This window comes from Heliangelus exortis, chromosome 24, assembly GCF_036169615.1.
Source record: "Heliangelus exortis chromosome 24, bHelExo1.hap1, whole genome shotgun sequence".
In the NCBI taxonomy this organism is placed as follows: domain Eukaryota; kingdom Metazoa; phylum Chordata; class Aves; order Apodiformes; family Trochilidae; genus Heliangelus; species Heliangelus exortis.
The window spans coordinates 5,321,650-5,335,734 of NC_092445.1; the positions used below are offsets into that span (position 1 = coordinate 5,321,650).

Below are 14,085 nucleotides of genomic sequence, written 5' to 3' on the forward strand. Positions count from 1 at the left end.
AAAATACTGGAGCAAACCTGTGTGGAGGGGTGAGTGGGTTGGGAGGAGAGAGTGGTGAGGGCGTTTGTGACCATGAGTAAGATCTGTGGTGACTCTGAGTGGGGGAAGGCAAAGTACATTTCATTCTTGGGTGCCAAAGCTGGCTTTGTACATGTAAATGGGTTATTTCTCTGATCAATGCATGTGGAAATGTTGCTGCTCTGCAGAGGGAGCAGCTCGGGGGGTGGCAAAGCCAAGGGAGCTGCTGTAAGATTTTTCTGTAGATCCGTTCTGCCCTATCCCCAGGTGTCTGTCCTTCCCAAGCAGCTTTTCCCTTCCCACTGGCTTCTTGTCAGGATGCTCATCTGCCTGCAGCAGGAGCAGCCATGACCTCTCTGGGTTTTCTCTCTGCCATCCTGCAGGAGAAGACCAAAAGTCCCTTTCAATGGCTACGCAGGCCACGAAAACACCAACGTCCGAGCGACGTTTGAGAACCCGATGTACGAGCGGAACCTGCAGCCCACGGAGATCATGGCCAACGAGTCCGAGTTCACAGTCAGCACAGTCTGCACAGCTGTATAGCACCCAGCCCTGGTGAGTGGCACAGGGACAGGGACACCCCCTCCTCCTGCCTGGCACCTTTAAAATGCTGCAGCAAAGCAGAGGAGTCCCTGCCCCGGGGTGGTTCTGGTTGCCCAGGAGGTCTCTGCCAGACCCAAACCCCTGTCCCCATCTCGGGGTGTTGGGTGCTGGCTGGAGGAGCTGGATCCTCCTGGGGATCAGTGGCAAAGCAAATGCAAATCCAGTTGGTTTGAAGTTTTACTGCAGAGGCACAGGGAAGTGACTGGGTGTGAACCTCTGGACCTCCAGAGCACTGAAACGTTGTTGGTTTGAGATGAGGAAGGTGTTGCAGGCTTCCCCAGCATTTCCCTGTGTGATAACAACCTGTTACCCCTTTCTCTCTGCCCCTTTCCTATTGTCCCACATCCCTCTAGGGTCGGTGTCTCGTGGATGATTGTGTTTCACCTCACTGGTCTCCATCCGTTCCCCCCCCATCTCCCTCCTTCCAACCTTGTTGAGGCTGTGGAGAGGCTGCTTCACCTCATTGGACTTTGTGTGAACTCCTCAGAGATGCTGGGTTGTCCCCTGTGCTCCTCACCCACCCTCTTCATCCTGCTGTGGGTAATGGAGCCACCCAAAGGTCTGGCTTCAACACCATCACCAGCTTGGACAGGGGGGGACCTGGGAGGGAGGTGATGGGAAGGCTCTGACAACCTGCTCTGGGTTAGGTCCTCTGGAGCAGTGGGTCTGGGGGGTCCCACCAGTTCCCCCACACTTTTGGGAAGAGCTTGGACAACAAAGAGGCAAAAGAAGCAGATGGCACTGCGGGGGGTGCTGACTGGGAAAACACCAGTGTGGGATGGGATGAGCCCTGGCTTTGGCTTTGTGGGTTATTTCTTTGTTGTTTCTTTTCTAACCCATGGCTTTTGTGGAGGCAGATTTTTCAAATGGGGCCTTTGTCAATCAGACAAGCAAAATTTTTCAAGCTTTTCTCCTCTTTTCCATGTTTAATTTTCCTTTGGGCATTCTCCCTGGGTTTCTCCTGCCCCACGTTCCCTCCAAGGAACACCCAGGGTGGTGAGGAAACACCTCCCCATCTGTGCTCCTCTCCAAGAACCCCTGGTCAGGAAATCACTGGCAGCCACAAAGGGACAAAAACTTCTTTAAAAAGAACTCTTAAAAATGCTGATTTTTTTTTTCCACCCCGATAGCATTCAAAAGCCTTTGCCCTTTCCATATTGATCCTCCAAATGGCAACGCAATAAGAGTTTGAATTTCTCTCCAGAGCTGTTCCCTTTATTTCCCAGGGCAGGAAAGGAGGAGAGCTTCCAGGAGAGCAGATAAGGCAGCATGGTATTTTTCCTCCCTTATAATAAGAGCACGATGCTTTTGTGATGACACTGTCCTCCTCCAATAAAGAGGAGAGCTCCTCTTGTTGATTTGGGGTTTTGCTCTGTTTGGTTTGAGTCACCATTCCTGGGGCCAGGCTGGAGTCCATGGCAGGGCTGTTTTCCCAGGTGGAGTGAACCTGGGATGCTGCAGAGCAGGGGGTGTCAGTGAAGCAGCTTCTTCTTACAGAAGACTTGAAGGGAAAACAGAATTAAAATAAGTGGTGTTTACATCAATGCTTGCATTTGAATGCTGGCTTTCCCCTGCCTCATGTCAGCTGAGATTTTGTCTAAGAAAAAACACAGAGTAGGGTGGGGGTTTTTTCTTCTTTGTTTGTTCTTTTATTCTCTGTGTGTGTGTGTGTATATATATGTATAAATATATATTATTTTTTTTACTTCTGTCTCTTACTCAGCACTCTTAGAGTAATCAGCAGCCTAACAGCCAGCCTGCCAAAAAATGTCCCCTCTGCTCCCCAGAGATGCTCTGCTGGGTTCCTGAGGGGTGGGTGCAAGCAGAGCCCCATCCTCCAGGAGCCAGGAGCCAGCCAGGAGCTCAGGACCAGTGCTGGCCCCATCCAGAGCGTGTCCTGCAGCCAGGAGCAATCCCAGCTCATCCCAAATGCAGGCAGGAGGAGGAGGCTTCAGCTCCAGCTGGGGCAGGGGGGGTGCCCCATGTCCCCCCCCTTTTTTTTCACCTCCAGCTCCCAGGACATGGACCCCAGAGCCAGGCTGAAGGGTGAGTGTCAGAGGGGACCCTGGTGGCAGCCACGCTGTCCTGGCTCTCCTTTCAGTACCCAAAACTGAAGGTGTGTCAGATGAACCCAAAAGATGCTCACACCCCAGCAGGGAGGAGGGGGGAGGCTCTGCCTGACCCAAATTTGCTGCTTTCAGCCCATCAAGCACCATTTTCTGCTGTGTTGGGAAGTGGAGGGGGTGTTGTTGTTGTTGTCCCATTTTTTTGCAAGCTGGCTGGGACCTGGTACATGACATTCTCCATTCTTGTGCCCAGAGGACTTGCATTATGTTAAAAAAAAAAAAAAAAAAAAAAAGTTACAAAAAAGAAAAAAGGAGGAAAAAAAAGAAAAAAGAAAAACTGAAAAAAACCCTCTTTTGTACAGAGATATATTTTTATGAATTAAAAGTTTGTACAGTTAAAAAACACAATGTAAATGTTTTTTCATTATTGTAGTAAACAGTAGTGGAAGATCAGCTTTTTTTTTTGTAAATGTAATAAAATGTATAAATATGGTTTACATAAAAGTGTAAATATGTAATCTATACATACACTTGGCTTGTCTGCAGTATATACAGTTTAATTTATCTGTCTCTGTATATGAGGCTTTTCATTGTGTCCAGGCTTACTTTACTGAATTTGAAAGCTATTTTAAATTTTTGAATTAAAATAAAATATAAATTTTTGCATTGCTTTTCTTACATTTTTTTTTCTGCTGCTTTTTTCATGAACTGCCAAGGGTTTCTTCTAGGGTCCTGCCTGACATCTGCCTCCTGTCCCTTTGGGTGCCCTTCTCTCCCTGGCTCTGCAGGGATGGGATGGGATGGGATGGGATGGGATGGGATGGGGTGGGATGGGATGGGATGGGGGGCGGGGGGGGGGAGGGGTTGGATGTTCTTCCAGTTTTGGTCCATCCAGGGATGGATGCTGGCTGAGCTGGGGAGCTCTTCAGAACTTTTCTAAAAACAGGGATTTCAACAAGATCTTCAGAGAACAAACAAAACTGTGATTTGTTTCTCAACATCACTACTAGAAAAAATAAAAATAGAGCCCAGCTGCCCAAAGAGAGAGGAGCTCCTGGTAATGTCTGTCCTGATGCAGCTCACATCAGCACTTTTTAGTTTGGGAATCATTTAACAGTGAATTTTCTGGTTGAATCAGACACACTGAGGGGATCACCTCCTGCCATGCTTTCCAAGGAGTGTTTGAGGGTCCTGAATTTTTCAGTGATAAACAGGTGTGGTTTCATTTCTGCTTTCCTCAGTGGAGTTTCTCAACCTGGTTTTGCCCTGACCTGGATCCAACCTCATCACAGGGTGATGGCTCAGGTACAACACCACCTTCTACTCTGTAGGGTGGGGATGACCCCACTGCAGCCCAAATAGGAAACATCTGATGAATTTTGGTGGCAGGAGGGAGCCCAAAGCATCCCACAGACATTCTTGGATGGCTTCCATGCCCAAGGTCAGGAGGGTGGGAATGATGCTGCTCAGGGTGACACCACAAGGTGACAACCCCTCTGTCCCTCTCTAATCCCTTTTTTCCTCTAGCTGGGACTCCAAATGAGGTATTTTGGAGCTTAAAGGCCACTGCTGCAAAATGAGACATCTGCAACAGGGCAAAACTTTAATCCCTTTAAACCCCAGAGGATGGCACAGCCAGACAACAAATTAGTCATTTAATTGCTGCAGCAATCAACCTGGGAGGAAGAGCCTTGTGCTCCTGCCAAGGTGGTGCAGCCCATCAGACCTCAGGACCACGTTAAGAGCTCCTGGTGGGGTCACTGAGGGTCCCACCTGGGATGGTCCCACCTGAGACCTGAGGTCCCACTCCCCCACTCATGGCTCCATCCCGAGTCCATCCATGTGCTCCAAGCAGTGACTTTTCTCTGCCCCAAGCAGTGACTTTGCCCCCTCCAAGAGCTCTGAGTGAATTCTGAGTGATGATTTTGCTTTTTCCATCAGGTTTTGGGCAGCTCCATGGAAGGGGGCAGAGATGTGGTCCCTGAGCAGTGGGAGGGGGTGATGGGGTCAGCAGAGCCCCTGGGGACACACGTGGACATCTTGGGTTGTTTGGGGTTTTTTTTACAGCTTTTTTTTTTTTTTTTTTTTTTTTGGCTGCCTGAGGGTTTGGCCAGCCTGGTGCTGGGCAGAGGAGATGGTGGGTGTTGGAATTTCAACCTTCCTAATTCCCTGGAAATCCTCCTGGACACACCTGGGCATGCAGAACTATTTCAAGTAGAAAGATTTGCTGAGCTGAAGACCCTCTTCACTTTTCCCCTCTTTTATCAAGCTACTTTATATTCTTATTACTGTATGGAGACATCCTTCTCCCCTGCTCCAATTTAGCCTTAATTTTCAACTGTTAATCAGGCAAAGTGCTGTGGCACACTCTTCTGTAATTAAAGAATTAAAGCCATACCTGAAGAATGCAGATGTGACGGCAAAAATTAATTATTTAAATAAAGCCAGGCCATTAATTATGCATGTCCTTCAATCTTTCATCTCTTGATAAGCTCCAGGTTTTTGGAAAGGGAAAAGGAGAAGTTTTATCAAGTCTCTGTGAATAATGAAGCCCGGGCTGGGGCACTGGGGAGTGCAGCTGGGTACCTGCAGTTTGGGGAGGGAGGAGATTTCTTTGCATTCAGAGCACCAGGAGTGTTAAGAGGAGTTGTTTTCCACCCAAAGGCATTGATGGATGATCCCAACTCATCACAGCTCCTGCTCCAGCCTGCAGCCCAGGTCTCGGGACACATCATACTGGGACCAGTGACATCTTCCAGCATGAAGGAACAGCAGCACAGGCAGGGCTGACACTGTGTGCTGCAGCAGCTCCTGCTGGAAGGGACAACGTTCAGAGCCATCCCAGTAACCCTCACCCAACTAAGTGATGCTGTTTTCATAATAATCTCCCTGCTTTGGTCACAGGGGGTAGTGCATGTCTGGCCATACAGGCTGGCTGGGAGAGCAGGGGGGTGGGCTCAGAACCCTGAACCAGGAGCCACCCACTGCCTCCTGTTTTCCATGAGCTATAAGGGTTGTGGGTTTTGGGTTTTGTTTTGGGTTTTTTTTGGATGCTGGTGTGAAGACTGGGTGTGAATTCTCTCTCAACTGACTGGTGTCCTGGGTGGTTGTGCACAGGGGAGGTGGCTGCAGAGGGGCTCCTGGCTTGGAGATGTCCCACCCACACTCATCATGGAAGCTTTGAAGTCCCCTTGCTTGCTGCATCTTCTCATGCTCAGGTGCTCAGGTAACTTTTCCCCATGCTTCCCTGGATTCCCTAGGGCAGCCCAAACTCACAGGAAAGCAGCTCAAGGTGCAGCAGGAGGTTGGGAGCTGTGTTTCCAAAGGGTGCTGCTCCAAATCACAGCATGAGGGGTGAAAAGCTGGAAGGGTTGGAGGGGGGCAAGTTCCTGACCCTTCACCCTCTAGCACCCGGGAGCAGAGCTCCTGCCATCAGAAGCAGCTGCTTTTACCTAAGACTCGACCCAAAACCTGATTCCCCCCAGCCAAGGTGAAAGAGCATCCCCATCCCCAGTGGTTTGGAGCCTGCAGATCCCTGCAGCAGAGCAAGTCACCCCCCAGCTGTGCCTCAGCTCACCCCACTTGCCTTTCCCTGGCGTTTGTGGCAGGTGGCAACACAGCAGAATTATTTAATAGTGGCTCTCCCTTCCCTTCTGCCTTGTATTACCTCTGGTTCTCTGTTCCCATGTGTTATTCATGGAGCTCTCATCTCAGCTCCTTTGCCAGCTGATGGGGCAGCCTGTGCAGGCAGGCAGGTTTGTTCTGCAGAAAAGGCCATAAATAATCCCCAAACTGCTAAGCAGGAGCACAGCTCAGGGACTTGTTCTTAATGCTCAGAGACTTCCTGCAGCTCAGAGACTTCTGCTCAGAGACTTCTGTCTGCAGCTGCTGGCAGGTAACTTTGGGGTCTTTCTCACTGCACTTCCAGCTGATTCTCCCCTCTCTGCAGATTGAAGGCCAGGGAGGGTGATGTTCTGATAGCATCTTGGTGTCTCCTCAGTAACCCCCCAGGAGAAGTTTGTTTCTGATCAGAGGCATCAGCATAAAAACCCCTTGGAGGGGATGGGCAGGCACAGGCTGCTGAATTCCTTCTGCTGCCACCCAGCTGTGCCAGAGCACCCCAAAATGGGGAATAATCCAAGCCCTTTGGTCAGCTGGTGAAAGAGTCCTGCAATTCAGCTCTTGACAAGAAAATCTGATTTCTTTCTAGCAGAGGAAAGCTCAGGAGTGAGGTGGAAAAGCAGCCGCAGGGAGGTTGCTTCTTCCCTGAGCATCCCAGAAGTGTCTGAACCCCTCTCTCTCACAGCCATGTCATTGGGACAAAAGCTTTTACAGCTGCCAAAGGGGTTGGTGAGGTGGTGGGGAGGTCCCTATCCTGCTCCACACACCCTCTAATGCTGTTAAATTCTCGGCTTTAAATGGAATTTACAAAATAAATCCAGATTTCGCCCTTGGAGAGTTAATCACTTGGGCTCATCCTCTTATCTCCTCTTCCTAGGTGTGTGTGGCACACAACCATACATCCTTCCAAAGGGAAAATAATTATCATAGAGATAAAGCTTTCATTATTTTTAATAGCATCAGGTCCACCTGGTGAGTTATTACAGTAATCAAAGCTCATCAGCTCCCTGGCTGCCTGCACACAGCCACCACTGCCAGAAAGAAACCCCCAGAACCAGGGGTCAGCTCGTTGGTAACCATGGCTGGGCTTTTCCACAGGAAACAAATTATATATTTCATGTAAGTAATTGATTATTCTTCTTGAAAACCCTGCAGGGAGCAGCCGGGGGTCCTTGGGCAGCTCCCTGGGGAGGTTTGGCCCTTGGTCCCCATCCCACAACACCCACTTTGGGTGAGCTTGATACTGAGGCTGAGGTCTATAGGAAACAAATCAAAACACAGGTTTAGAATGCACCACAACATTCTCATTTGGATTTTTTGAATTTGCCTGTAGTTTTCAGTTTGATTTGTATTTTTTCACGTGCAGATGAGATGCACCTTGGCATGCCAGGCTGCTCGTAGAAAAATGCTTTCACCCAAAGCAAAGCTATTCATTTGAGGTTGAAAAAGTATCACATTTATTCTCACCAGCTCTCTAAAACATTGTTAATTTTTTAAGCTTGCTTTTTTTTTTTTTTTTTTTCACCCAAAAACAACATTTCCAGGTTTGAGAGCACCAACACAAAATCCACAATTCACCTCCCTGCTCTGTAGCTGACAAATGCCTTGGTGCCTTCCCAGCATGGATCTGCAGCTCTTTTAATTCCCAGTGCTGGGCTGGTGCTCTGCAGCATCACAAGCTCCAGAACATCTGCTCACAGCCCTGCAGGGCTGGGTGCTGGGGCTGCCCCAGTTCCAGCATCATCAGATGGATGCAAGGCCAGAGCTGGAGCAGAGGAGGAGTGATTACAATCCCCTGACTGCAAAAGCCAAAGCAAATTGAGTCTTGTAACAGGACACGGGCAAGTTCCAGTGCCAGGGGGAAGCAGTTAGTGCCTTACTGCCTGGAATCCATAACAAGAAGGTTTCAATGCTTGCAGCCAGCTGACACTACCCCAATTATTGGTTTTAGTGTTTCCTGTACATACACAGGCTAGAGAGATAGAAATCTCTCCCTGTGAATGCACAGAGGCTTTTCAACCTGGCACCAGGATATAATTACCCCAATTAGACCTTGGCCATGACCCAAGGGAACCTTCCAGCAGTGGCACCATCCAGCCCAGCTTCAAAACCCATTGTCCTGGGGTCAAGGTGAGGCTGTGGGAGGCTCCCAGGAATCCTGGTGCCATGTGCTGGGCTGGCCTGCTTGGGTTCATTTATATTTCTTTATGGAATAATCTTATATCCTGGGTTGCCAGCACCAGGTGCCAGCTCTGGCGTGCTGGGTGCTGATGCCAGGGGCTCCCCAGGACTCACTCCAGCAGCTCCACATCCTCCCAGACACCTTGTCAGCAGCCTTTGGATGCTGCATGGAAACCACTGTTCAGGGTATGCAGATGGAAAAGGTGCCTGGGTAGACTGGGAGCCTGCAAGGAATGCAAATGGAGCTTTAATTTTTGTTGCATGTTCAGTTTGGGGTTTAATTTGTCTTTAGCACCCCCGACCAGCAGTGACATGCAGCAGGTTGGTTTTGGTTTTTTTGGTTTTTTTTTTGCTCCTGTGTCTGTCAGGGTCATCAACAATCTGAAAATCCTGTTGCAGTGAGAAGCAGCTTCTTTCTGCTGGCGAAAGCTGGGAGGTTAATTCTCCTGCAGCATTAGGCAGAGGAGCTGGGTGATAATTAGAGCTGTTGGCTCTCCAGCAGAGGAGAACGGTAATTTTCAAGTGCAGTGCTTCTGTGCATCCTCTAAGGAAAGCACAATCATTCAGAAATTGAGAGTTTGACAGGATGCCAGTTTTGATACACCCTTTGAAATGTTTTTGTGTCAACAGTGCTACAGCCACACGTCCATCAGGAGAATTTTCCCCAAAAAAATTTTTGTCTTCCAGAAGAACCAGCGAGGCATTACCCCTCCTGCTTTGTTTGGGTTTGGGTTTGTTTTGTTTTGTTTTTAATATGGATTCCTTAAAAAGGGATGGAGAAAGAGGGAAGAGGCTTCTCAGTCCATCCCATGGAGATGTTCTCATTGCAGTCTTTGTAGTTGTTGCTTTGGGGAGGACACACTGGGATGCAGGTACCAAGGATGCTCCTTCAGTTACAGGAGTGGTTCAGGGGAGCTGAGCACACACTGAATTTCATTTCAGAATAAAAGACCACAAGTCCCAGAGAGTTTTGGGATGAGTTTTTCCTTTTCTAAAAGGACTCGGGTCAAAAATCTGAGCACAAAGCTGTGGGTGCTTTGTGCCCGTGTGGCAGGAGGTGCCAGGGCACATGGGTGTCACAGGGCACTGCCCAAGAGGGTTTGGGACATCTCCTGGGGGCTCAGGTGGGTGAGGGTCTGTACAGGATAAATGTTATGATTGATTGAAACACAGAGGAAGGGACTTAATGAGCTTATTTTGGCTACTCTAAGGTAAAAATCTTCCCTTTGCAAAGCAAAGCAATTCCCCTAGAAGAGGCATTATGCAGATTCAGTACCAAGACAAAGACCTGACCCAGTCATTATGGAGGAGAGAAGGGGAAAGGCAGCTGAAAAAGAGAGGCTGGTTAATTGCCTACAGGTCAATTTTGGTTTTTTCTTCTTTAATTTAAGAAAACAAAAGGAGGAAGCCTGGAAAAGCTGGGTGAGGGAAGGGGCTGCAGGGGTGATGCTCAGCCCAGAGAGCTCCAGGCACAACCCGGATGCTGAGCTCAAACCATCACAGCACATTTACTGGGTTAAAAGTTTTATTCAGGAAATCAGAAAAAAAAAATTCCTTGAGATTACTGTGCTCCATAGTTAGGCAATATAGTATCTCTATAGCCACGGGTTTTCCCCAGGGAGATATTCAGCCTTTATTCATGTCAGCACAGGTGCAGGCTCTGGGGTGGTAAATGTGAGCTCACCAGCAATGATGTTTCTTTACTTAGCAATAGTTCATGCACTTGATAAAAGTAATTCACATATGGTGAGGGGGATGCAGTCCACGGGGCAGAAATCAACCATTTGACAGCTTCTGCCATCCTATTACCCCAGCCTGGTCTCCTCTGCAAAACTTTATCATCTGAACACGACAAGTGTTGGATAAGAAGTGGGCACTGCTGTTAGATAGCTGCAGGCTGTTTGGCCAAGTGATCTGCTGAATATTTATAAGTAGCAAAGACATTTGCATAACTAACTCCTGTGCCCCCACTGAAATGTACTGGGAGGAGGGAAAAGAAGATGGCACAGCAGGAATCCCAGTGATGTGAAGTGACAGTGGCAGAGGGCTCCCCCATCTCCCTCCTGAGGCAGCAAGGAACAGCTCAGCCCAAAGCCCTTCCAGGTGGTTTGGGGCTAAAGCTTCGTCCCAGCACCTTCTGGAGGAAAAATAAAAAGGTGACAAAAGAGGTGGCACAGCATCTGGGAGAGTGAGCTGGAGCTGGCAGGAGGGAAGCAAAAGTCTCTGGAAAAACTTTGCACATCTCATTGGCTCAGCGTCCGGTCACAGACTGGCTTTTTAATTGAGAGATTTTCATTTATTAACACTTCATTAGGTCTGTAACCAAGTCATTTTTAGGGCAATTTAAAATGCACGTGCCCCACCACAGTGGTGGTTGGTGCAGCCCAATGTCACCTCTCCTGTCACCATCCCTGGTGTGGAAATGGGGAGGACGAGGATGTGGACAAGAGATCGATGGATTTTGGATTATTTTTTTTTTTTCTGGGAGAATAGATTTTGTGGGAAGAGAAAAGGAAAGCAGTGCAAGAGCTTCAGGGATTCTTCCTCCCTTGCTCTGTGTCCTTGCAGCTCTGCACAGGGTGGGTGATGCTCTGCTCATCCCCATCCCCAGGCTGATGAGCAGAGGAAAAGCAGAGGAAGGAATGAGGCATCCTCACTGCCTGCAGCAGCTCCCACAGAGACTGAGACCCCAAAGTTGCCTCTCAGTTGGTAAATCTCATGCCTGGGCTGCCCAGAATCTTCTGCTGTTGCCTTCAGCCCAGCACTGCAGTGAGGAGTGGGTGAGGAGTGGGTTTAAGCAGAGGGTGACCCCAGCCCTGCATGGTTAAGCAGATTGTTCAGATTGTTTTGCCCAGGGTTTGCTATTGAAAGCCTCAGAAGTTCCGTGGGGCTTTTTTCCCATTGAGCCTCTCCCCTTGCTCACACCAAATTGTTTCTGGTCAGCTAAAAACCTGCTACACAAGGTGATTTTCTGTTAGAGAAGTTTTGCAGCAGGAAGCATGGCCCATGGCAGAAATCCAGCCAATGGGGTTGTACCTATTGATTTTTTTCCCGACTTCTACCACTATTCAGCTGCCTGGAGAACATTGCTGTAGCAAACGATAGTCACTTTGGGGCAGCCTTGTAATTGCCAGAGCTCAGCAGACACTTTTACCTGCACACAACCTCGTTGTCCTACCAGCAAATGTTTAAAGAAATTGAAAGAAACTCTAAAATCTGTACAGACACCACAGAAGAGCCCAGCAGCCAGATGCAGTCCTGTTGTTCTATGGATCAGGAATGAAGCAGCATCTCCTCTCCCAGGTCTTTTAAAGAAGAGGTGAAAAACCAGCCAGGTCAGGGAGAGTAAGCCCAGGGAGAAATGGGATTGTGATGCAGAGTGTCCCACAGACAGTGCAGATGCTCCCAGACGGGGGGGGGTTCCTGGGGGGGAGATGGATGAGGAGTTTTGCAGCTGGGTGAGAGGAGCAGTGACTGACCCTGTCCTGAAGCTGTCCTGGAGCTGCACTGCCCCATCCATCACTCCAGCAATTCACCCCAAACCTGGGAGCTCTCACAGACCTGGTCAGCCCTGCAGCTCCCCCCCCGTGCTGCACAAATGGCATCAGGAAGGAGCTTGTCACTGCTTTCCAGGGCATGTGATGGGGAGAAAGAAGGGGAAAGATCCTGGTTCCCTTTGCACACCTGGGAATTGTTGCTGCTTTGGGATCTGCTGCCCTGCACTGAGCCCACCTGCAGGAAGGATGGAGCTGGGAGCATCCTGGGTGGAAACCTGGGACCAGGCACCAGCTGGAGAAGGGTCCAGCTGCTCAGACACCCACCCCTGGAAAGCCACCCCCTCCCAGGTGACAGGGGAGATGGATAGAGACAGAATCCCTTTTTTGAGGATTTTTTTTTTTCCCGAAGTTCCATTAATTCTGTGTTCAAATGATGCATATTCAAAACGGTCTAAGTGGGGCCCTCACTGTTTCAATTAGCATTAATGCACAATTATTTTTCTCCATATTTATGCTGCTGTTGCAAGGCATGGGTTTTGGTTGTTGTTGCTTTTTAACTTTTGTATGTTAATTCAGCATTTCAAATATCCTGCTCTCCAAGCCATTTGCACACTGATAAAGCATAATGAGAAGGAGAGAAATTTATGGCTCTAACACCAGGGGAAGGAAAGGGCTGCCCATCAAAGCAGGATATAAATCCTGGCTTTTACCAGATCATAAGATATAATTGCATCTAACGTGGAGATTGCACAGAATCAGCTCATTCCCCCGTGTTCTTTACTGCCAGGAATTTGCAGCAAATAAACCAACCTTAGAAATTACTCTGCCCTCACCGTGATGGAGCTTGGGAAGCACCTGGGCAGCCCCAGTCCTGTACCTTGGGCTCTGTGCTGGGCAATGCCCACCCCTGAGCTGTCTGTCCTTGCACAAGAGCTCCTGGTGAGTTGGGGTCCTGTGGGGAGGGGGCAGCTCTCCCTCTGTGGTGATTTGTCTGGAGGAGACTCTAAATTTTGAAGTGCTGGTAGATGCCAAGCTCCCACAGAGGGAGTGAGTGGGAGAGATGGAGATGAGCTCCCCCCACCCCCCTAGCTGGGCAGATGCAAACCCTTGGTTTTTAAATACTTCTTTTTTTTCTTCTTTCTTCTTTCTGCAGACTTGTTTTTTCTTTATTCTTTTTTAATACTACTTTTTTTAAACTGCTTTTTTGAATTCATTAGACTTTTGCAACATCTCTGGAAAGATGAGGGAGCTGAGCCCAATCAATGCTCATTAGCAAGGCTTTGAAAGGAAAATTGTTTTCAGTTTCCATTTGGGGAGGGAGCTGGGTTTGCTGCTCTGTCTGTGAGGGGGGCAGGAGAGAGGAACTGGGATGGAGAGAGGAACGGGGATGGATGGGTGTCCCTCCAGGGCAGCAGGCAGGGATGTGGCTCAGCTGCCAGCTCCTGCTTCAGTTCATTGCTACATCTCCCAAAAAACAGAGGTGCTGAGCCAGCCCTTCCCTCTCCACACTGATGTGCAAGGGAACCTGGGGGGAATGAGGGATGCTGAGCTCAAAGTCAAGAGGCAGGAGACCTAAAGGGCCCCAGGGAGCTGCTCCCCATCCCTGGACAGGAGAGAAACCACAGCAAAGGTACCTTGGGGAGGAGAGGAAGAAAAAAACCTGAGTGAGGGGAAAGTGAAGCTGCTCTGAAGACCCCTGGGCAGCCAGGTGGCATCCTGGGGTTTGTCTACACAGCACCAGGCAGGATGGTGCTTCTAGAAAAAGATGGGATTTTAAGGGGGATTGATTCAGGGGGCTAGAGGCTGGAAGTGAGAGGAGGTGAAGAGAAACCAGGCTACATTTTGCAGAGGAATTCCATCCATTCCACTCCTCCTCGTGAAGCCTGACAGAGATGAAACGTGGCCCCACGTGTGGCTGCTCAGCTCTCCATGCTCAGCAGCATCAGGAGCAGCACAAGGGATGGTTCATTGCTTCATCTGTGTTTGAGAAGCAAACTGGAAAGCTCTTAAAATACCCTGTTTCTTAAAATACTTCTCCCCCAGCCAGTGGCATTCCTGCCATTCCTGGAGTGGGTAGGGGAAGTCCTGGGCAAAGCAGT

The 14,085-nt window shown here is 49.1% G+C and overlaps 1 protein-coding gene across 1 annotated transcript in view; it reads left to right on the plus strand.

Annotated features, from left to right (window-relative positions):
* Positions 1-3,365, plus strand: part of CSMD2 (CUB and Sushi multiple domains 2) — a 233,022-nt gene extending 229,657 nt beyond the window's left edge. Inside the window, exons 71-72 of the mRNA XM_071767651.1 lie at positions 402-573; positions 975-3,365. Coding sequence (XP_071623752.1) covers positions 402-561 — 160 coding nt within the window. The 3' untranslated portion in view covers positions 562-573; positions 975-3,365. The remainder of the gene's footprint in view (positions 1-401; positions 574-974) is intronic.
* The last annotated feature ends 10,720 nt before the right edge of the window (positions 3,366-14,085 follow it).